Genomic DNA, 25,271 nt, shown 5'->3' on the forward strand with positions numbered 1-25,271 from the left:
TTGTTCTCTGCATATTTTAAACTTCTTTATTCTTGATGTGTTATGCTTTCCTTTCTGCTCCACTAAGGCCATGTGTGGGCAGATATCTTATAGGCTACTTGGTTCCTTGTGCCTTCTCTGGGCTGGCAGAGGCTTGTCAATGCTGGATTTAGTGAACTCATTGTCCCTCCGTCTGGAGGGGAAAAAATCCCTTCCTTGGGTCAACAGTCAGGATTTGAAACTTGCAGGGTAGAGTATGGGCTGGCTTGGAGCTGTGCTTGCCCTGTTAGTTGGGCTGCTGCACAGACCAGCCTGGAGACAGAAGACACTCAGTTCCAGCTCTCTCTCTGTTTTTGAATCTTCTCTGCAGTTTCTAACCACTGGCCCACCCTGCCCCTCCCTGGGCTATGATCTTTTGTGTTATAGTCCAGAAAGAGGCCTCTATTTTGCCTTATACGCTCTGTGTAGTTTTCTTCCTGTCAGGTGCAAACTTGCCCCTACCAAGCTTTCCCTCTGCAACTACCCCCAAACCCCAGATCCCTTCAATATTATTTCCAGTAAATATCTGTGTCAAGTTGGCCAGCCTCAGCTACTGGTATATACAAGAATATTAATTTGCTAAAAGCCAATTTGTCAGGTGAGCTCTGTATCCAGTTACTGGAAGTTTTTTGTTTTGTTTTGTTTTGTTTTTGAAGTGTTAGTGTGCCCTAAACCTTACCCAGCCTCAGAAGCTGTCAGAAAGATGCTTTGCTTCAGACAAAAGACAATATGCAGAGTCACAGTAAAAGGCAGAGCAAATTTACTTTTCTAGGAAAAGGAGATTCTGCTGTCCAGTTGTGGGTTTTACATTTTATTTTAAGATTAACTCAGTTAATCCACACTAAGCACTTAGATCAATCTGGCAGGCAATATTCATTATCTAATAAATGCTAACAAGCATTGCCATTCCAATAATTGCAACTTTTAATTCACGCACACATTTAAATTGTATGACTCAACATACTGATAAAAAATAAAATTAGAAAAAGTACAGCCATCTGGAAGTCCAGTCTCCACGCCTGCTGCTTCTTCTCCTGGTCAGAAGCATCTCGATGGAGATGCTCCAGGTATCCGCCATGGCTACTTCTCCTAGGAATTGAACAAGTGTGACTCTGCTAGCTGGTAAACTTTTAAGACCCCTCTACAGCCATGAGCAACCTTTACCTCAGCTGATAATTATTTATCTTATGGGACTAAACTTTTGATAACTATACTCAGACTTTATGGACCTAGTGTACTCTTAACCCCTGATGATAATTGCTTATTTTGTGTATCTAAACAGATGTCTCATGCTTTTGTAATGCCCTAATAAGCCTTGTATTGTTTAGACCTAAAAAAAAATTAAAAAGTTGATCAAGAATGCAAGAAAAGAAGAGAGAGAGAGTAATCAATCACTAGGGACAGTCAATGGTCTGCACCCTTGATCTCTTCATTTACCCAAAGAGGGGATGTTGGCATCAGAACTGACAGAAAGTACCTGGGGGAACACAGACATTGCTACACCATGCCAGAATGCATGTTTCCCAGGCACACCTTTGTGCCTGGGGGAAGAAAATTGTTGCACAGGAAATGGGAGTGGTAATGGGTGTGGGGGTGGCTTAGAAAGGAGGTGAAGATGGGGCTTGGTGTTTATAAGCCAGACCTATGGGCATGGCTTGCACTTTGCCCAAGTAGGCCTGCTATCATGTGAGTAAGGACTCTTAGGATCTCTCTCTTCCTTTCTCCCTATCTCTCTCTCTCTCTCTCTTTCTCTGCCTATGCTTAATCTAACATGTGCATGTTCTCAGTTTTTCTGAGTAAAGTTTTAAATTCCTGAAAATCATGCTTTCTCCTCAACTCTTTGTTGGGATTATGTGTGACAAACCTTTAAACACGTGGGGAATGATCTTGGTCCAAATCCCCCTAAAACATATGTAATGATGCTGATTCAATAAGAAGTGGCCAATGTATAATCAATCACGCATATGTGATGAGGTCTTTCTGAAAACCCCAATGGTGAGAGTTCTACTATTTTTTTCTGAGTGAACATACTGACCAGGTGGAGGGCTTGTTGTGTTCAGAGGGAATAAAACCTCTGCATTCAAAGTTGAGCCAGGGCCCCTAGTGCTGCCACAAGTCAAACTCTGTCGCATCAGGGTTTACATGAAGGAAAATTACTGATGTTTTTCATTAACTTATTTATAAAATATAAAATATCGACAAGACTATAGGCTAAGAGGGGTACAATTCCACACAATTCCAGTCTGCCTACTTCCTGGTGATCAAATTCACACAAGGAAAGAAAAAAAAAAGGAAAAGCAAAAAAAAAAAAAAGTTGGGCCAGGCAGTGGTATGCCAGGTAGAGCACATGTATTACTTTGCATAAGCACCTGGGTTCAAGCTCTGGTCCCCACATACAGAGGGGTAAGCAGTGCTGCAGATGTTATTCTTTCTTTTATTTTTTCATTTTAAAAAAATATTTATTTCCATTTTGTTGCCTTTGTTTTTATTGTTGTTGTAGTTATTATTGTTGATGTCATCCTTGTTGGATAGGACAGAGAGAAATGGGGAGAGGAGGGGAAGACAGAGAGGGGGAGAGAAAATTAGACACCTGCAGACCTGCTTCACCACTTGTGAAGTGACTCCCCTGCAGGTGGGGAGCCGGGAGCTCGAACCCGGATCCTTATGCCAGTGCTTACTCTTTGCACCATGTGCACTTAACCTGCTGCACAACCGCCGACTCCCTCTTTTATTTTTTTAATTCTTTATTTTTTATTTTGCTTATTTATTATTAGGTAAAGACAGAGAAAAAATGAGAGAGGAAGAAAAGATAGAGAAAAGGGCCAGGCAGTGACACACCTGGTTAAGTGTACACATAACAGTGCACAAGGACTCAGCTTAAAGCTCCTGATCCCCGCCTACAGGGGTATCTTCATAGATGGTGAAGCACTGGTGCAGGTATCTCTCTGTCTCTCTCCCTCTCTATCTTCCCCTTCTGTAGGCTTGCTCTGGGTCCACCCGACTCCCTGGCCATTGGGAGATGGAGGTTGAAAGTGGCCCCCGAGGGTCCTGAGGTAGCTCAGCCTGTTGAGGGCAAAGTATTCAGGGAGACAAGCAGTCAGCCCTGAGGAAGCCTCAGTGGGAAAATGTGTTTATTGAAAGAAAAAGCAGGTAAATATAGGCCTTAACTAGGGCGGGGGAAGGTTTGGGGTATCCATTAACCCAAACAGAGAGCAACACAATGCATTTTGACCAACAGACAGTTTGAGCATAAGCTTTACAATGTACATTTTTCCGGAGGTAAGTTTCAGGCACTTTAGAGCAGCAGAAGAGAAGGAAAAGGAGACAGCTTGAGCAATCAGGGTGCTTGCTGGCATTTTTAAAGTTAACACAGCAATCCATGGCTTTTAATTAAAGAAAGAATGGGGGGAGGTGGCATGTTTAGAAAGCCAACCATGTCTGGGGGTCAGCTGTCATAAATTCCAGCCCTTGTCTCGACCTGAAGGGAGAGTTGGGATCAACCTGCTTGGATCTCATGGAAACAATGGCCTGGACTTTCTGGGACAGTGGGCCCTTTCTCCAACACCCCTCCCTCTTAACTTCTCTCTATCTCTATCCAATAATAAATACAAGTTTAAAAAGATAGATGGGGAGAGACAGAGACACCTGCAGCCCTACTTCACTACTTGTGAAGCTTCCCCTCTGCAGGTTGGGACCATGGTCTTGAACCTGGGTCCTTGTACACTGTAGAGTATACATTTAACCAGGTATACCACAGCCTACTCCCCACCCCTTCCCCAATGTTACTTTGTCTCTATCCCTCTCTACTTCTCCTTTCTCTCTGTCTCTATAAGAAAAAAGGAAGAAAGGGGAAAAATGACCACTGGGAACAGTAGAGAGACAGAAAAAAAAAAAAAAAAGCAAAACCCACTAATGGTCAAGTTACTTTTATAGCCAGCAAGGAGTGATTTTTCAAGGGAAATGAGGGTTTTATATTCTAGGCTAGAAAGCAGAAATGTTGAGATGCAAGAAAGAGCACATCTGAGCCAATGCACCACTAAATTAGCCTTACTCCCAAAGTAGTTGTGTGGGTACACTACCTCTGTTTCGCAGTCCTAAAGCATTTTAGAAACAGCCAGACCATGTGAAATATGACTACCCCCAGTGCCCTACACTCAAACTGCAAGCCTCCAACTAGAATAGGTTTTCAGGCTATGAACACAGGGCAGAGACTTTATTTTACTTCCAGCACATATTAAGATGAAAGAAGAACAGGAAATATATGTCCCCATTTCCTTCCACCTCTCTCATAGTCCTTTCAGTAAAACAAAAAGTTTTCTCTTTTTTTCTTTTTTTAAATAGAGAAGACAGGGAAGCAAAGAGAGTGAAAGAGACCACAGCATTGAAGCAAGGCCTGGGTCTCCCACATGAGAAAACAGCACGTTATCCAGGTGAGCTATTTCACTGGCACAAGTTTTTCGCTCTTTAGTTAGCCCGCCCACACATCTTTCAAACTTATCTAGTCTGGCCTCTTGGAGACCCTACTAATCTTATAGAAAAGTTGGGGATTTCCTCCAGGAGAATAATAGAAAATAAGTAAAGACATTCAGCATAGAGGTCTAGGAAATTCAAACATTAGCACTAGGGAAACAGAGACTTTTTGGATATCCTGAACCTCAAGTTACTCCCAAGAGGTATTTTGAGTGTGTAGCTGATGGTCTTCTGGAAACCCGAACTGATTCCTGGAGACAACCTGCCATGGCGAGGCCTCCATTCATCATTGGGCCCCTAGTTGGGTTGTTACTTGAGCTGTGGGGAGATAGCCACCTACAGTTATTCTTCTACCATGATGTTTAATCATAAAATACAATCAGAGTCCTTTCCTGGTGTAAGATACTGGTGGGATCTGAGCATCAGAACTTTTAAATGAATTTCTTAAGGAGACTCTAATTGTGCAGTCAGCCACTGTCTTGAAACAACAACATCTATGATACAAAGTAGATGGAAAATCATGTTAGGCAGGTCTTCATTGTAACTAAAAGCTAACCTAGATCTAGATTCTGAAAGCACTCAACAAATAGATGTCCAGTGGATTCCATGGGTTCCACTGAATTATGGTTGTAGTCTGAATGCTAAGAACTCTTGGATCAAAGCCAAGAGTCACAAGATTCTCTAGAGAGTGGGTTAGAGAAGCCCTTAAAGACCACCTGAGATTAATCCTCATCCTTATCCTTCTGCAACTAGAATTACAGCTTGGGCTTCAGATTCCCCATTAGTTAAATGAATAAGTTAGATGAGACAAGTCCAAGGGTATCTTCACTGCTGCTACTCTGACTCTAAGACAGATTTTTAGCATCAGAAAGATGAAATTGAATATCCACTTTGGCATTTTCTGCCCACTCCTTGTCTGAAAGTCACCCTGGGAAACCAAACACTGTCAGAAGACAAAGAAATCCAGAAATCAGTCGCATTTATTATTGCAGCAGAAACAATAAAATATCTAGGAACAATCCTACCAAAGAAGTGAAAGACTTGTATACTGAAAAATATGAGCCACTATTCAAGGAAATAGAAAAAGATACAAAGAAGTGGAAAGATATTCTATGTTCATGGATTAAAAGAATTAACATCATTAAAAGAATTTTTTTTTTAGGAGAATAGACCAAAAGGTGCAAAAGTTGATCTGGAACCAGAAGACACCTAGAATTTCCAAGATAACCTGGAGATAAAAAGTACAGAACTGGAAGCACAAAGCTGGCAGACCTTAAACTATAATAAGGGCTACTGTAATCAAAACTGCCTGGAATGTCATATATCAAAAAGGAAAATAACAACAAATGCTGGAGAGGTTGTGGGGATAAAGGAATCCTCCTGCACTACTGGTATGAATGTAAATTGGTCCAAGCCCTACGCAAAGCAGACTCTCAGAAGCCTAGAAATAGATCTACTCTATAACCCAGCAATCCCTCTCCTGGGGATATATCCTAAGGAACCAAACACACCCATCCCAAAAGATCTGTGTATACCTATATTCATAACAACACAAATTGTAACATGTGTACTCAACCACATGCACCACCACCTGGCCCCTATAACAGCACAAATACCCAATAATAGCCAAAATCTGGAAAATACTTAGGTATTCAACAACACATGAGTGGCTGAAAAAGTTGTGGTATATATACACAATGGAATACTACTCAGCTATTAATAATAATGAATTTACTTTTTTTTTTTACCTCATCTTGAATGGAGCTTACAGAAATCATGTTAATTGAGATAAGCTAGAAAGAGAAGGATGCATATGGGATGATCCCACTTATAGATGGAAGTTGAGAAATAAAAAAAGAAAGGGGAAACAAAATGTAGTACTTAGACTAGAGTTTGCAGTGAGTATCCCCCTAACACTTCCTCTCCACTATTCCAAGCTTTGGGCCCATGATTGCTCAACAATTTGTTTGGCTTCGTATGTTAACTCTCTTTTCAGTCACCAGGTTCCACATGCCACCAGGATGCTGGCCAGGCTTCCCTGGATTGAAGACCCTACCAATGTGTCCTGGAGCTCAGTTTCCCCAGAGACACACCCTGCTAGGAAAAGAGAAAGGCAGACTGGGAGTATGGACCGACCAGACAATGCCCATGTTCAGCGGGGAAGCAATTACAGAAGCCAGACCTTCTACCTTCTGCAACCCACAATGACCTTGGGTCCATGCTCCCAGAGGGATAGAGAATGGGAAAGCTATCAGGGGAGGGGGTGGGTTATGGAGATTGGGTGGTGGGAATTGTGTGGAGTTGTACCCTTCCTACCTTATGGTTTTGTTAATTAATCCTTTCTTAAATAAAAAAATTAAAAAAATAAAAAATTAATGTAGTACTTAGACTTGGATGGGTGTGTTGTACCCAGGTAAAGGAGTCTGGGGGTCGGGGGGCTTTCAGGTACACTGTAAGGGGTAGGGAACAGTCCTTGGGTGGTGGGAGTGTTATATAACTGTGCTCAATTACCTTATGTCTTATAAATCTCTACTAATTCAATAAGCCAGGGAAAAAAATACATGGAATATTTCAAGTTCTATACCTACTTTTGAGTATATCTTTCTTTCTTCCTTCATTTTTCCCCCTCCAAGGTTATCACTGGGGTTCAGTGCATACACTACAAATCCATTGCTCTGGGTGGCCATTTTTTTCCCTTTCTTATTGGATAGGACAGAGAGAAATTAAGAAGGGAGGGAGAGTTAGAGAGAGAAAGAGAAAGAAAGACACCTACAGAACTGCTTCACTATTTGTGAACCATCCCCCCTGCAGGTGAGGAACTTAGATCAAACTTAGATCCTTGCACAGGTCCTTTTGTGTTTAGTACTATGTGTGCTTCTTCTAGCGTTTGCCCTTCTTCCGTAGCCAGTCAACAGCGGCAGGTTGAGCCTGGTGTAAAGTTTCGAGACCTCCTTTGAATCTGGAGAGGTGGCAGTCGTTGACTATGTGGGTCATAGTCTGTCTGGAGCCGCAGGGGCAGTTCGGGTCGTCTCTGGCTCCCCAGCGATGGAACATAGCGGCGCACCGGCCATGGCCTGTTCGATAGCGATTGAGGAGGGCCCAATCATAACGTGCTAGGTCAAAGCCGGGTTGACGCTTGCAGGGGTCTGTGATGAGGTGCTTGTTCTTTACCTCAGCTAACTGCCAACTCTGTTTCCAAGAGTCTGGAACAGAGAAGTTCAGTGTAGGCGTAGGGGACCAGATTGGGTGACGAGACGTCAAGAGTTGGACAGGGTGGGCAAAGATATCCGCGTATATTGGCAGGTCAGGTCGAGTGTAGATGTGGGAAATGAACTTAGATGATGCTGCATCCCAACTAATATCTGGCGGGGCGATGTTGCTAAGAACTGGCAGCCATGGAACCGGGGTGGAACGGATGGTTCCAGAAATTATCCTCATGGAGGAATATAATTTGGAATCGACCAAGTGGACATGGGAGCTACGGAACCATACTGGGGCACAGTATTCTGCAAGGGAATAGCATAATGCCAGAGATGATGATCGTAGTGTGGAAGTGCTCGCGCCCTATGAGGAGCTGGCCAGTCTTGCAATGATGTTATTCCTCGCACCCACCTTTGCTGCAGTTTTTATGAGATGTTCGTGAAATGACAGAGTGTGATCGAGAGTAACGCCAAGATAGACTGGCTGGGCTTCATGCCGGATTCTCGTATTGTCAAGCTGCACATTAAGCTCACGTGAGGCCAAGGCATGGTGTAGATGGAAAATAGATGATACAGTTTTTGCAGTGCTAGGGATTAGTCGCCATTTTTTACAGTAATCAGATATCAGAGACATGTCTTTCGTGAGTGTTTCCTCGAGGATGTCAAACTTGGACGCCTGAGTTGCACAGCAGATGTCATTGGCGTAGATGAACTTCCTTGAAGAAATTTCTGGAAGGTCATTGATGTAAATATTAAATAGCATAGAAGCCAGAACAGAGCCCTGGGGGAGGCCACTTGAGACAAGTCTCCATCTGCTAGACTTGTCACCCAGATGCACCCGGAGTCTTCTGTTTTGGAGAAGAAACGATATAGTGTTGGCCACCCATGGAGGCAGGCATCTTGAGATCTTGACTAGGAGACCACGGTGCCAGACCGTGTCATAGGCTGCTGTGAGGTCAACAAAGACAGCACCCATCTTTAAATTCTTCTGGAATCCATTTTCAATGTAAGTTGAGAGGGCCAGGGCTTGTTCGCAGGTAGATCTTCCTGGGCGGAAACCAGCTTGGGTGGGTGACAGGAATTTCTCTGTAAGAGGAGAAATACATGACAGAAGCAGCCTCTCAAGGAGTTTGTAATACACGGAGAGGAGAGAAATTGGTCTATAGCTGGCGGCCAGTGTTGGGTCTTTCTTTGGTTTCAAAACTGCTATTATCTTTGCACGATGCCAAATTTTGCGCATAGATTTGGATTCCAAGATGTGGGACAGGAATGTAGTGAGCCACTTCTTTGCCGTGGGGCCCAAGTTAAGGATGAGTTCTGGGGTGATGTTATCATAGTCAGCAGCCGTTCCCGGTTTAACCCTCTTCAAAGCGTCTTCCAGTTCATACAGTGTAAAGGGAGAGAGTTTTGGAGATGGACAAGATAACTGGAAGTGGGATGACCACTCATGGGAAATTTCTCTTTTCCAGACTGGGTCAATCTTAGCACGTCCAACTTGAGATAGGTGACTGGCCACTGAGTTTGGAGATACGGGAGGATGGGAGACAGGAGACGGTTGGCTACCAGCACCCAGACTATGAAGAAGCTTCCAGGCTTTCCTACTTGAGTGGGTGAAGTTCAGACTTTCCGTGAGTTGTTGCCAGCGGGCTTGGCGTGCTGCATCCAGGGAGGCAATGAGATGGTCAGCCACATCTGGGTTGCCCGACTCATCATACTACTTTAGTAGTTGCTCGCATTCAGCATCAAGACAAGGCGTATAGTTAGCACGTCTCCCACGAGGAATGGCTTGGGAAGCTGCTTTGAAGATGGCTTGGCGGAAGCGCCTGTAGGAATCTTCAGAGGGGATAGAGTTAATTGGAATTGCAGGAATAGATTTGTTGGTAAGATGACTGCACAGACGCCAGCTTGCTTTCCGAAACTTCCATCTTAGTTTCTCCGAGCACAGAATCAGTGGGAGCTGGAGACCAATGTGGATGATAGCTGGGCGGTGATGACTGTGCGGGAAGATCTTGAGAACATGTCTCATAGCAGGAAAGGCTTGGCCATTGACTGTGCTAATCCAGCACAGGTCAGGTGACGAGTCTTTATTCCATCTAGCACTGTGAAAAGAGCCTGGCTGTTTGGGATCATATAATAGGGAGAGGTCATTCGCTGAAGCCCAGTCGGCTAAGATAGAGCCGTCAGCACGAGTGGAGGAATATCCCCAGTCTTGGTGATGACTATTAAAGTCTCCAACGTAAATGGCTGGGTGATTCGGGTTAGGCAGGACCTCATTATCCCATGAGGCACTGGGAGGCTTATATACGTTGATGAGCTGAATAGTTCCAATAGTAATGGAGTCGTAGAAGGTCGAAGAGGCCGTATGGTAAACATCCGCAAGACACGATTTGGCGTAGATGGCTCGGCCATTTTTAGGATGGAGATTATAGCATATTAAATCGAATCCACTGATGGTGAATCGAGCAGCTTCATCGACTGCTATATGTGTTTCTTGTAGGCAGATAACAATAAACAAATGTGTGCTTAATTGGGTATGCCACTGCCCTGCCCCTTGTGTATATATTTCTTTAGTCTAAGTGTTTAATGCATCAAATTTTAAACTGAATTCTGACCTTAGGCTCAAATTGTTTAAGCAGTTTGAAATATAAGAAGTTTTGTTTGTTTTATTTTGTTTTAATACTAAATTACCTTAGAACAGATGGATGAGGATCATTCATTCCTATCACTATCTAAGATATTATTACTAGTTATCACTAAATGACATAAAGCATGGTGAAGTCAATTATAGTATCATAAATCCCAACCATGGGACTTTCAAAGAAAAATAAGCTCCCAACTAACTTGGTTATAATAATAATAATAGTAATCTATTGCCCTTTGTTTTTTTAAATCCCAAGGCTTTAGGGAACCTTTTCCCATTCTCTTTAAAATCCTTATTTCTCCCAGTTCTGGAACCTCTGGAACTTTGCTTGTACTTCCAGATGCCTCTTGATCACTTACCTTGTTATACCTCAACTAAACCAGTGCAATCAGTGCACCATACCAGTTATGAAGAGAGAAAAGGGAAACAAACAATAAGAAAGGACATTCAGAAATAGTAGGTGTGACTTAGAAAGGAAGAGATGACAGGATCACAGAAAAAAAAAGGCAAATATATATAAAGATAGATAGATATAGAAATAATAGTCTGTGATCTTGGGAGAACTTATGCAGTTTCCAGTGGGAGGGAGTGGGGACACAGAACTCTGGTGGTGGAAAAGGTGTGGAATTATACCTCTGTTATCTTATAATTTTGTTAATATTAAATCACTAATAAAAAATGAAAAAAGTAGGGCCTCACATATGCAAATCATGACCTCTATCACTGAGCCAGCTCCCCAGTCCCATTTTTACCTTCAGGCCTACCTTACTAATTGTTTGTGGCCATTGACATGCAAGTATGTCCTGGAATCCAGCCTGATTCCATCACATCATGTGCTCAGAGAGGGTACTTCTTCCCCCAAAGAGGGACATTTTACCAGTTCTTACAACAGCATTGTATGAATTACCAATAATCTTACTTTTTGAGACATTTTTTGCTTTGATTTATTCAAACATTGATTTTTATCATCTGCTTTACTTTCATAAGTACAGTTCTAGTTTCCAACCCCTGGAGCATGTGCCTTACGATAAGGATGGCAAAATTAGGGGGTGGAATGTGCAGTCCCCCCCCCCCAGATAAAGACACAGCATACAGTGAGAACTCAAGAGCTGAATATAGTTTGTTTGTTTGTTTGTTTTGGTCTCTATGTGCAGGCATCTTGAGGTCATTTGACTATATGAGTTGCTCAAAACAGAAAATAACCCTACTTCCACCTTCATTGGGCCAATCCTGTTGCCCAGATCCTGAGATGTGGCCTTCAGTATTTCTAATGGACACAGGCACCCAGTCCTAGAGTCCATTCACTTCTCCTGAGACCACTGTGGAATAATACTTTCCATTTGAATATAGCCAGAAAGGACATACTGCTCATACATGTCCCCAGTCTGGCTAACTCCACTGCTTTCTTTACTGGGAAATGTGATGCTTTACTCCCAATTTTTTTCTCTTTCTTGGGGAGCAATTCTGCTCCCCCATCATTGGGTAGCATAGAGCAAAGGAGTAAGAGAGCAGAACGGAGTCTCTGTGGGTTGTCCCTGCAGTTTTTGGGGGGACCCTCATGCATCTGTCTTAGTGTCCTTCATCGATTTGACAAACTCCTTGACTTCTTCTTCTAAGGCTTTGTTCCTCCTCTCAACATCCTCCCGGGAGCGCTCTACATTTCGGAGGCTGATTTCCAAGGCAGCAAATTTCTTCTTCTCCTTCTCCAGTTCATCATTGAGCCGTACCACTTTAGCCCAGACCTCATAGTTTTCCTTCTCAAGGCTATAAGGAAGGAAAGGAATAAGAGAATGTGACTGTGCTTTGATCTTCCTTCACCTCTGCATACAACCTCCTCTATTTCTCTTTCCACATCACGAGTCTTATATCCATCCCGTACCTCTAATTTAAGTGTCATCACCCTTGTGAGGACTTCTTAGTAAACTCTAATGCTTGAAGCATGTTTAGGCTCTTCCCTTGTCATTTAATACCATCTTGTGACATATAATGTAATTATTTTCATATCATATTATATGTTGCATCTTTAAACAGACACTAGAGTCTTTCAAAGAAGTGACTGCCTCTAAAATATGTATATTTTACCCTGACCCCATATTGCATCTGCTTTGCTCAAGAGAAATTTATTAACCCAGTATTTTCATTGCCACTGGTCAAAATCTTAGTCTAAGGCCAGAATGCACCCCCTCCCCACCACCCCCTGTCAGGTTGTATCAAATAACACTTAGGAGTGAAAATTCATATGCTTTTATTATTTCTTTAAAACTAAATCATAGAACTTCAGGCCACTGGGGGAGATGGTATGAATTTCCTTCTTCAAGGTGTTGCTTCTTTGGCCCCATACCCATTGGCTTGGCCATTTTTGTTTGGAGACAAATTTGCATTTGAGTACCTACCTGAATTTTATCTTCAAGAGTCCATTTTGTACATAATAGCCCTTCTTTGAAGTCTTGTCTACTCCTGCCTACTTTTTCTTTAAGTTAAAGAAAGTTTTCTTCTTCTGGCCCTCCCATTACAAATCTAGTTTTCTTCTTCAAATTCCCCACTTAATCTGGAGGTAATCTCAAGTGACACCCTGTGCTAGATCTTGGTTACTGATTTCAATGAAGAAGGAGAATCTGAGTGAATCTGTGAACCTTTCTAAGGTTTGAATCTCAATGATCAGGTTTAAAGCATAAATTTTAGAGTAGGCAAAAACAAAATAAATCAGGGAAGCTCTCCTGCTGAGTGAATTCAGGAGGCTTTATTCCATTCAGGAGCAGTAGCTACCCTATGACAGCCCCCTCTTAATTGACATTGTCAGTGACTCCACTGCAGAATATAGCAGTGGTCTGTTCTCAGGTTTGTTTGTTACTGCCAAGATAGCCTCCAAGTTTTCAGTTCTATGCATGATTAGTTTCAGGCTCTTGGATAAAGGAACTACATTTTGCTTTTAGTCGGGCACCCCACTCCTGCCCCCACACCTACCCTCCCCCTGTTAACAAGTGATGAGGGATCACAGGAACCTTTATTCCACTTATCTGAGTCTTAATGGACTGAAAAGTATTTGTAATTTGATACTTTCATGTGTTCCCATTTCATAGCCTCCTGATTAGTGTCAATATGGGCCAAGCTGGATTGAAATTTCCTCCATGAAAGCTCAGTGGTATAAAAACAATTTTAAAAAAGTGCTGTTGTTGTTGTTTTAATCTACTCCCCAAATCAAACTGTGTTCAAGTACTTTAGGGATCTGTGTGACATGGTAACATAGTAAGTGTCTCTCTGCCCCCTTACTTCTCCCTAAATCCTACAATCTGAGCTCAACTGGAAGCTGGCAATTAAATGAAACTTCAGTCAGGTGGGATCATTCATCATTTCTGTTTAACTCAGACTTCCCAGAGGAGGTTAAGCTATGGTCTTCTGCACTTCTCTGCCCTTTCTCCTGTTCCAGCCCTTCCCAGCTCAGCCAGTGGTACATGATCACACCAGTCCTGTCCTTCTGGCCTATGTAGCTTTGGTTTTCTTTCTTGGTGTGTTCCTTCCCACGACATGACCTGAATTATTCCCTCATCTCCTTTAGCCTTTTACCTTTCCTGCCACCATCTCAGTAAAATCTTCCTGGTCATCCCACTTAATGTTAGAACCTCCTTCTCTTTAAAACTCTACAAGTGCCTGCCCTGCTTCATTTCTCCCAATAGCATATGTTTTAATTAATTGTGCTATCTATTTGTCTTCATTAGGAGGAAAAAATTCTGTAGTAACAGGAGCTTTTTGTTCATTTTACTCAGTGCTGCTCCCCACAGCCAGGATGGTGTCAGGCATTTTGTAGGTGCTCAATAACATTTGTGAAAAGTAAATAACATCGAAAGATTTTAAGTTCCTTTTTTTTCCTTTTCTTTATTTGTTTATTGGATAGAAACGATCAGAAATGGAAAGGGAAGAAGTGAGGGAGGGAGAGAGACAGAGACTGCAGCCCTACTTTACCCCTTGTGAAGCTTTCCCCCTGCAGGTGGGGACTAGGGGCTCAAACTCAGGTCCTTTCACTTTGAACATGTGCACTCAACCAAGTGCACCACTACCCGGTCCCTTAAGTTCATTTTCACTCATTCAGGCATACCAATCCTGAAACAATCACTATTATGAAATAGTTGCTTAAGCTACTTCAACTATATGCTTAACATCTCAAAAATGAAATAGCTTAGGGTTTTCATGATCTGTCATCTCATTACTCCCTTTGCCCCTTTCCTACCTCTATGGGTTATTATATTCCCTAACACTGTAATGATGCCACTTCTTTGGCAGATGAAAACAACCCCTATTGCTTCTATGAATGGAAACCAGTGGCTGCATAGGATCCCTCCATACATCACTTACTTTTTTTTAGGGAGGAGAGGGGAATTAATGGCTTACAGTAAATACAGTCATTGGTACATGTATATCATCCGTTTTCTTACCCCAAGACTAGGTCTTCCTTTACCATCTTCACCTGGAACCCCCCCCACCCCCACCCCTAAAGACCTTTACTTTGGTGCAGTACACCATGTAACTTACTTTTTAATCTGTTCCTCATACATTTGCTTCTGTGTTTCTATTTCCTTTTGTAGTTCCTGGACCACCCTCTGCAAAGATTCAAGGTCCTTTTCTCCAGAGTCCTTTTTCCCAGGCCCAGTTTCAGAGAGTGGACTGGCAGGAGTATCTCTTTTGGAGTCACAGGCAGGGGAAGGGGATACACCTGCTTCATCCCTAGGGGGCCCTGGCTGGGTAGGGACATTATCATAGGTGGAAGTCCGCTGGGAGTCAGAGAAGTTGGGCACATCTTGAGACATTGTTCTCCTGTGCCCTTCCCCAATCTTCATCTCTGAAGAAGATGACCAGAACTCACTTTTAAAGATTTCTGCTTTGCTGCTATTGGCACCTTGCAAAGCTGATGTCAAGAAACATTTCCGGTTAGGGAGCGTCTGAGTCCTTTTTCGTGACTGCAGCTTCCAATCTCCTAGCTTCTCCCTGGGGACTGTGCTTGTGTCTTCTAGACAATCACCACTTGGCCGTTGTCCAGTGGGGCTAGTTGTGTCAGAGTCACTGGTCTAGAAAAAATGGTCATGGTTGTTACATGAATTCTTTCCATGTATCATGTTTCCAAGGAAAAGATAAGAGATTTGAAAGAAAGTATTTCCTAGCTGCACATCCATGACACTCTTCACTTAAAGTTCAATTCTTAATTTGTCACATCAGTTGATTGTGCAGCATATTCTTTTTCAAAAGAATATTCCACTAAAACAAACTTATGCACTAAACTCAAATCTTACTTAGTATGTGTCCTAAACTAGGATTTTGAATGAAGAGGCTTTCCAAACTATGGTTCAAAACACAAAGGCATAAAATGAAAGTTCAATAAATTAAACCCACAGGAGCTTCAATGACTACCCACCCCAGTTAAAAAAGAAGAAAAACACTAAGAAATTACTACATGCATGATGAATAAAAAAAAAAGACAAACTGGCAAAAGTGTCTGAAAAACCAAAAAAAGATGATATTGTGTCCTTCTGGAGCAAATGAATGGAACTGGAGGCGATTAGGGAAGTAAAGAGGGATAAAGAATAGGAGAGCTTTGTGGGGGGGGTGGCGGGGGGGTGGGATAGGGAGTTCTGGTGGTGGGAATTGTGTGGAATTACACCCTTCTTATCCTATGGTCTTTTCAATATCTCCATTCTATAAATTTAAAAAAATTAAAAAGAAAGAATATGCAACCATTGTAGGAAATTTGAGAAATACAGAAATGAGAATAAAAGACAGAGAGTGAGAGAAATAAAAGACAACCACTGAACTGATACACATCAACTTGAAAAAAAGAAAAACAAATAAACAATAAAAATGGAAGCAAGCATAAAGTATTTAAGACTTTGTGAGAACAATGGTGGTTATCTTTGGGAGGGTGGAGGCACAGAATTTTGGTGGTGGGTATGCCGTGAAACAATATGCCCTATAATCTTATAGTCTTGTAAACCACTATGAATAAAAAAAAATGGCTTGGAAAAAAAAAAGAACACAATCAAGATGCAAAGATAGTTTGTACTGGCTTCAGTAAGAGTTATATGCTGTGAGACATTCAGATAATGACTTTCAAGTTAATTACATAAACAAAATCTCCACTTGCTGTTCTACCATGATGTTGGGTGTCCAAACCTACACTGAATATAAAGAGTTGCGTTCTTTTTATTTTTATTTTTTTTATTATCTTTATATATTTATTGATGGAATAGAGACAGCCAAAAATTGAGAAGGAAGGAGGTGATAGGGAGGGAGACACCTGCAGCATAACTTCACCACTCATGAAGCTTTCCCCCTGCAGGTGGGTAAGAGCTGCATTCTTTGCAAGCATATTCAATGAATGGAACCCCCAGATATTTTAAACTAATATCCTATATGGAATTTCACATATCCAGTCTGGTCTTGGTGCTTTGTAGAAAGTAAGATAATTTTCCTTTCAATCTTTTAGAATTATTTGAAGCTTTCAAAAAGTATAAAGCAATATATATGTTTTAAATATGTACTTCATAGCACTTGGAGCTCTTAAAAATAAAGTTGGAATGAATAGTTAAGTCTATAAAATGTTCCTATTGCCTATGGTTAGATTTCTAAATATCAGATATAACTGAAATGTGAGTATTTTTCAAGACAGTAAGTTTTGAGGAATACATAATGGTTTTGCTTCAAATAGATCAATACTTCCCATTAATGTAAGTAGTTTAAATGTTCTCTAATTTTTTCCTAGACACATCATATTTTATATACCTGAGACATTTTTTGGACCTCTTATATTTGTCAAAATTGGATTGTTACTTATTTTCCTTTTTACATGAAACTCTATTTTCCTGATACTTATAAAAATTTGGAGCATTAAATAAAAAAATCAAACAAATTACAAAACAAATTTCAGAGAGTAGGGTACTCTCTCTAATATATAAAATTCACAGATTAAGAACAAAAACATTGACAACCAATATAAATATGCCTAATGTGTAAGATCAGATAATCTGCAGAAGAAAATGCAATACACCCTAACTTATAAGAAAAGATGGTTGAGGGAAAAATTCAAATTAATATTAAGATTGCTCAAGTATCAGTTCTCAATGAAAGATGAGCAACCTCTCCAACATATGACAACACACTCCGCAGGTAAAAATATAGAGGCAGGTTCTTGTATGTGTCGATAGCACAAGTACAAAAAGGTACAAGCTCTAATTAACAATTTTAATTAAAATTACACATTACAAATCTATTTACTTGTAGAAATACAAAAAAAAAAAATCTGTAAATCAGAATGTCCTCAATAAAGTGATACCGACATTGGAAAAGAAAAAAAAAATCTATTCATCCTCTTACTCAACTTCTAGGTGTTGATTTTGAAGTAAATAACTCATGAACTCTGCATAAAGGAATACTAGCAAATAAGCCATCAAATGTGAATGGTAAATTCTGCCCTGCAGAGTCAGTGAGGACCCCTGAGGTATTCTATTTAAGTTTCTGAGCATAGCACAAGCCAGTAGCTACTCATGCTGTTATGACAGCAGAAATTTGTCAAGTGAGCAAATGATAGCTACTTTCTTTTTCTTTTCAATTTTTATTTATAAAATGGAAATATTGACAAGACCACAGGATAATAAGGGTACAATCCTACAAAATTCCCACCACCAGAACTCCCTATCCCGTCCCCTCCTTTGAAAAGCTTTCCTATTCTTTATCCCTCTACAAGTATGGAGACAGGATCATTATTGAAGTGCAGAAAGTGAAAGGTCTGGCTTCTCTAATTACTTCCCTCCTGAACATGGGTGTTGGCAGGATGATCCATACTCCCAGCCTCCCTCTCTCTCTGTCTAGTGGGGTAGGGGTCTGGGGAGCTACGTTCAAGGACTGTTAAAATTATTTGCCTATGTGAGATATTTTCCCAAATACTAAGGTGGTAAAAGACAGAGTTGGACACTACACAATTTAATTTTAGAGTAGTGGCCAGACAGACACCACCTAAGAAGAATCAAAACCACTACCTTCTTTTTCCTCAGTACTTTCCTAATCATCCCTAGGATTCATAGTCATATAGTTAACTTATACTAATGAGCTAATCAGCAATTTTAAATTCATTTCTTTGTGAAACATGGGCAGCCAAGTTGCTACATATGAAGTTCGCAAGTTATTTTAAAAAACATTTGCCTCTAATCAATAGATATGGGCCCAAGGTCAGATTGATGGGGTCTACAGTTAACAATATTTATATATTCTCTTCATATTTGAGAGCTACTGTTTGCTCCAATCCAGCTTCCTAGCCCTGTTCTCAACTCTGACACCATCTTTCCGTTAGTTATCAGGCCTAGTCAAAAATTACTAGAGGGGGCTGGGTGGTGGTGCACCTGGTTATAAGCACCTATGCTTCAATGTGCAAGGATCTGGGTTCAAGCCCTTGGGCCCCACCTGTAAGGGGAAAGCTTTGTGAGTGGTGAAGCTGTGTTGCAGGTGTCTCTCTGTCTCTCTCCCTCTCTATCACCCCCTTCCCTCTCAATTTCTGACTATATCTATCCAATATATATATGAAGATAATACAAATTTTTTTTTAAAAAAATTACTAAAATCATGGGCCTCTTAGAATATACCTAAAATAGATAACCTAGCATCCTCCCACACCAAGACCCTTAGTTCCACATGCCCTATTCTCGTCTTTAGGTTCCTGATTACTAAACATTTTGACCTGCTTTATCTTAGTACTTTTCAGCCACCAAATTGCAGATGATACCATCAAGCCATCCTGACTTCTCTGGGCAGATGACCACTCCAATGTGTCCTGGAATCTCACTTCCCCAAAGCCTTATACCACTAGGGGAAGACAGAAACAGGCTGGGGGCTATGGATCGACCTACCAACAACCATGCCCAGCAGAGAAGCAATTACAGAAGCTAGACCTTCCACCTTCTGCACCCCATAAAAATTTTTTGTCCATACTCCCAGAGGGATAAAGAATAGGGAAGCTTCCAATGAAGGGGGTGGAATTAGCACCTCTAGTGGTAGGAATTATCTGGAATTGTACCACTCTTATCCTACAATCTTGTTAATCATTATTAGATCACTAATAAAAATATTTGCTTCTATGTTTATATGAAAATATTTGACCTTTGTAAATTACTGCCCTCAAAGAATCTAAATTTCAGAAGTTTCAGAGTTTTTCAACATTGGGAACGTGAGCCCCAACTCCTCATTACAAATGAGGGGGCTGACACAGTTTATGAATGAGAAATAGTACATGAACACATTACATACTTTAAGAAAGAAATCATGCGGGAGTCAGGCAATAGTGCAGCGGGCTAAGCGTACATGGCGCGAAGTGCAAGGACCTGGGAAAGGATCCCGGTTTGAGCCCCCAGCTCCCCACCTGCAGAGGAGTCGATTCACAAGCAGTGAAGCAGGTCTGCAGGTGTCTTTCTCTTGTCTTTCTCTCCCTCTTCTGTCTTCCCCTCCTCACTCCATTTCTTTCTGTCCTATCTAACAATGACAACATCAATAACAACAATAATAATAACTACAACAACAATGAAAAACAACAAGGGCAATAGAAGGGAAAATAAATTTTTAAAAAACAAACAAACAAAAAAAGAAATCATGTTTCATAGATTAACAAGAAACCAGTTCTCTCCGGACTTCCATCCCAAACTTTCAGCAACTCATGTTAAGTCACTTACAAGATAATACATACATAATTTCCTTCAATGAGCTTCTCTGGATTGTTTGAATGGGTTTCTTCTTTAAAGTGGATATTGGTTGAACGGTCCTACTGCACAGTCCTTAGGTGACTAGCACACATACCACTAACCCCATTCCAAGATGCCAGCGAAGACTGCATTTTGAAAGAGGTGAGGTTTTCATGTTTCATTCAATTGGATCTGTATCATCTATGTTCATTATCACATCATCATCCTGAACTTCCCAAACCACCTTCCTAGGGCAACTGTTGCATGAAACGGCCTGGGCTAAAAGAGGAGTCAGTTGGAAGAAGGAAGACTGAACCTTACCGTGTTACTGAAACTGTCTGTTCTTGAAATTGGGGGATCTTCACTGGCATCCCAGCCCACAGAGCTTCGAGCCACCGGAGCTTTCTTGAGGTCATTTTTCTGAGCAGGGGGTGAGAGGGGTGCATCCTTAGATTTGGGGAAGAGAATGTCATGGTCTCTGATCATCATCGTCATCACTCTTTGGATTTGAGGAGTCCCTAAAAGAAGAGAGAGATTCATAAAGTTGAGGTACAGGACAGGAGGTAGGCAGTTCTCAGGGGTATCCACTAAGACCACTGGAACTAAAAGGATCTTGTTTTCCATTTTATAGGAACATTCTTAACTACTTGGGCTAAGACACTGGGGGGAGTGGAGATAGAGTAGGAACGGGAATATGGAAGGAAGGTGGAAAAGGTTTCTTTTCATCCTCTAGTCCTCTGGACTGTTTTGCTCAGGAAACAGGCAATCTAATAGATAAAATGAAAATAACTTTCTCTCTTAGCTTGATCCTCAGTATGATATATGTGAAGACAGAGCCACTGACTCCCCACAATCATGGTAGACATCAGTTCCCTGTGTCAACCTATGGCAGTTCTTTTGTTCCCTGAACCAGGAAGTTTATACACTTGTTTCAGAAGTCTTTCCAACACAGACTTTCTAAGTAGCCTTTTTGTAGTTGACTTGTAAAATGAAATTTGCTTGCTCTCTCTGGCTCAGGGTATTTCAAAGAAATAAAAGAACAAATAGCAACAGCCATTTTGTGCTAGTTTACTGTGTGAGGCTGAGAAAGCCTTTAACCTCTCTACTGCACCAAGATCTGGAAAATGGACATGATTCCTGCCTCACCTACTTCACATGCATTTATATCTCACACAGGATAATCAGCTGCAAGTGCTTGGCAGCTGTAAAGCAGCAATGTTATGGTTGTTTTGTCCTGATCCTGCCAGTGCCATGGGACCAGCCATACCTCTCATGATCACAGCAGGGTCCTCCACCTTTGACCTGATGAGATTCACACCAATCACAGTAGCTAGGTTGTCCACGCTCATCTTGTTCACACCACAATTCAGCTGGATTTCATGTAGGAACCTGTGGGCAGTCAGGAAATCCCAGAATAGGACATAGGAAGTTGACAGAAGAAACACTTCTAAATTCTAATACAATCTTAGAGATGGATCCCAATTTGTTGCTCTTGGTCTCAGGAATCAATCAATCAATCTGCTGTTCCCCACAAGAACCCAGCTTGAATCTTCTTGAAATATTGAAGATGCAAAAAAAAAAAAAAAAAGGCAGGTGGGGGTCACCCATTCTCTGGTATCAGCTTTGGTCTGGAGGTTTGGGGGAGTCACATCAGCAGAAGTCAGGATCCAGTTTATGGAGTTAGGCACAGACTGGATGGACTAAAATGTGTATCTGACTCCCCCTTGTTATGACTTTGTAGACTCCTTGGAGAGGTCCAAGGCTCTCTCCACACCTAACCCAGCCAAGTCTTCAGAGACGGAAACTGCAATCTGTGGTACTTCCTTGTACTTATTTTCCAGTTACAACAACCAGCACTTCAAATTCTCACCAAATGCTCAATAATTCAGAACAAAATTTTACTATAATTCTTCCCACTTAAGCATGAAGACCAATATAAAAATGATCAACCAAAGCATGCAATGGATAGGCTGGAGCTAACAAAATTCCAAAGTACAGAGAAATTGTCACATAAACGGTGATTGGTTCAAATAAGAAAAGATTTTTGGATGTTAAGGAGTCATTTATATTCTCATATTGTGATAGAAGAAAATGTTCATAATGTAACAACACTAGGTTTAAAAAAAATCAGATACAAATACTTACATAAGAGTCCAGTTTAGCATAAATAAGTGTTCCTCTACATTTAAACTGATTTATGTAAATAGCTATCACAGACAGGAGAAACCTCCCAAAGAAAACACACCTGAGTATTACCAGGAATTTTTTCCAGAAGAGGAGATGGTGGGTAATTTTTCACTTTTTATTTATGATAATGGCATTTTCCTGGTTTACACATAAAAATGTGTCACTTTTATAATATGGATACTACTATAAATTATTTATTTTCTGCCAAGATTGTAGTTGAGGCTCCTTGCCTGTATGAGTCTGCCATTTCCCACTTTTTTTCCTTTTCATCTGACAAGACAGAAATTGAAAGGTGCAGGGAAAGTAGAGAGGAGAGAAAGACAGACACCAGCAGACCAGCTTCACTGCTTGTGAAGCATCTCCACTGCAGGTGAGGAGAGGGGCTCGAACCTGAATCCTGCATGTATCCTTGAGCATAATACTGTATGCACTTAACACATGTGCCAGATTGATGCTTTGGTTCTCTCTCTCCTCCTCCCTCTCTCTTCTCACTCTGTTTCAAAAATAAATATTTAAAAGTGAAATTACTGTTTATACTGCTTAATGGTTTTTTTTTTTTTTTTTAAAAGATAGTAACAACAACAATAAAAGGATGAAATTCTTCCAGTTTTCAAAATAAATGGAACCAGGGTCATTATGCTTAATGAAGTAAGTCAACTGGTTAACGGCTTTTTTTTTTTAAAGATAACAACAACAATAAGAAAAAGATGAAATCCTTCAATTTGAAAAACAGATGGAACTGTGGTCCAGGAGGTGGCACAGTGGATAAAACATTGGACTCTTATGCATGAGGTCCTGAGTTTGAACCCTGGCAGCACATGTACCAGAGTGATGTCTGATTCTTTCTCTCTCCTCCTATCTTTCTCATTAATAAATAAATAAAATATTTTTTAAATAGATGGAGGCAGGATCATTATGCTTAGTGAAATAAATCAAAAAGAGAAAGAAAAAAACCCAATTATCATTCACATATGATATAAAGAAACAAATGAATTAAATAAATAAAACAATAAAAACCTTTTAGACCATAAAAGCCACATAGTGGTTCCCAGAGGGCAAATGGGAGGGGGGTGGTGGTTACAATGAGTGAAAGGGCCTAACTATGTATTAGTAAATGAAAACTAGAGATCTAGTAACAAGTATAAAGAAGTATATGTTCAATCAACGCAATGAGAGCCACCTCAGCATGCTTCACTTCAGACTGTGTCCAGAGACCTCAGGTGTGGAATGACAACCCTTCAGCTTCATTACTCAGGTGAGACCTTTCCTTTCATGGTATTCTCTAATTCCATTCCAGGTGGTTCACTTCCTAACAAAGTCCCAAAACCTAGATATAGATCAGGTCCCGTGAGATAGAGCATATGTTCACACATATCCATAAACTAGGGCAAAATATATACCTGAAAGCAAAAGTACGCAAAAGTCTGCAGTGAGTACCCCCTCAACACTTCATTTGCACTATTCCAGCCTTTAGGTCCATAATTGTTCAACAATTTGTTTGACTTTGCATGTTAACTGTCTTCAGCCACCAGGTTCCAGATGCTAGCAGGATGCCGAACAGACTCCCCTGGACAGACAACCCCACCAATGTGTCCTGTCGCTCCGCTTCCCCAGAGATCCACCCTACTAGGTAGGGCAAGAGAGAGGCAGGCTGCGAGTATGGATTAACCAGTCAACGCCCATGTTCAGCAGGGAAGCAATTACAGAAGCCAGACCTTCCACCTTCTGCAACCCAAAATGACCTTGGGTCCATACTCCCAGAGGGATAAAGAATGGGAAAGCTATCAGGGGAGGGAATGGGATATAGAGATCTGGTGGTGGGAATTGTATGGAGTTGTACTCCTCCTATCCTATGGTTTTGTTAATGTCTCCTTTTTTAAATTAATTAATTGATTAATTAAAAAAGAAGTATATGTGTACATACATTATCCACAGATGTTGCCTTTTAAGTATATACTTTTGAAATCTACATAATGTTGTTCTCTGGGAGGTGGTGCAGTGGTTAAAGCATTGGATTCTCAAGCAAGAGGTGCTGAGTGCAACCCCTGGCAGCACATGTACCAGAGTGAAGTCTGGTTCTTTCTCTCTCTCCTCCTGTCTTTCTCATTAATTGACAAATAAAATCTTTATAAAAAAGAAACCTATATAATATTATAAACAAATGTTACTTCATTGAAAAACAAAGCAAAAAACTAACTAATCTTGATCAACCCAGGAAACTACTTCAGTGCTACACAGAGAGTTGAGCTTCCAAAGATTTGGATCAGCATTTTTGAAGTCCTAGAGACAGAGGCTTCTTCCTGCTATTATACGCAGCTGTTGGATCGACCTTCTCGTGGTGCATCCCGTGAGTACCCATTTATTGGGGAAACTGACGATCCTTCCTAGCCGACTGAATCCACATGGATCCCAGTCACTTTCAAAGCCAGCAACAAGCAGACATCAGGCTCAACCTGACGCTGTTGACTGGCTACGGAAGAAGGGCAAACGCTAGAAGAAGAAGAATAGGCAGCTGTGTGGCTAGTACCCAGGGCCTCACCTGCAGATGTAGCTCAGGAGGTTATAGTTGTCTCTAGGAAGGCTGGAGAGCTGTTTCATCAACTCCTGCTGAGCCTGGAAGAGATGAAGCAATTTTATTTGTCTTAACCATTTGAACACACTGGGAGATTTCTAACATCAGTAGATGAGCCTGCTAACTTACCAAGGATAAAAACCTCTTACATAATTGGTATATCTATGCAGAAATAGCACTTGGGATATTACACATGCACTCATAGTTTTGCAGGGTTTTTCAAAGTATTTATGTAGTGAACTGGGGAGATAACATAATGGTTATGCAAAAAGACTTTCCTGCCTGAGGCTTTGAGGACCAGGTTCAATCCCTCACACCACCATAAATCACAACAAAGCAATGCTCTGGTAAAATAAAGTATTTACTGGAATAACTGTAAATAAGAAGTTGCAAAAATAATATGAAGAGACTCATAGATTCTGTACAGTGTAATTTTTTCGGTATCAAGACTATTAATAGTCTTGATTAATAGA

General features: G+C 41.0%; 1 protein-coding gene across 3 annotated transcripts in view; it reads right to left on the reverse strand.

Moving 5' to 3' along the window:
* Window positions 1-11,241: 11,241 nt before the first annotated feature.
* The window catches only part of ARHGAP25 (Rho GTPase activating protein 25), a 98,364-nt gene continuing 84,334 nt past the window's right edge, over window positions 11,242-25,271 (reverse strand). For all 3 annotated transcript variants that reach the window (XM_007521260.3, XM_060187169.1, XM_060187170.1), the window contains 5 exons: window positions 24,766-24,839; window positions 21,307-21,428; window positions 20,361-20,557; window positions 14,857-15,389; window positions 11,242-12,093 (listed from right to left, as the gene is read on the reverse strand). In XM_007521260.3, coding sequence (XP_007521322.2) covers window positions 11,886-12,093; window positions 14,857-15,389; window positions 20,361-20,557; window positions 21,307-21,428; window positions 24,766-24,839 — 1,134 coding nt within the window. In that variant the 3' untranslated portion in view covers window positions 11,242-11,885. The remainder of the gene's footprint in view (window positions 12,094-14,856; window positions 15,390-20,360; window positions 20,558-21,306; window positions 21,429-24,765; window positions 24,840-25,271) is intronic.

Source organism: Erinaceus europaeus, chromosome 3 (genome assembly GCF_950295315.1).
Source record: "Erinaceus europaeus chromosome 3, mEriEur2.1, whole genome shotgun sequence".
NCBI lineage: Eukaryota > Metazoa > Chordata > Mammalia > Eulipotyphla > Erinaceidae > Erinaceus > Erinaceus europaeus.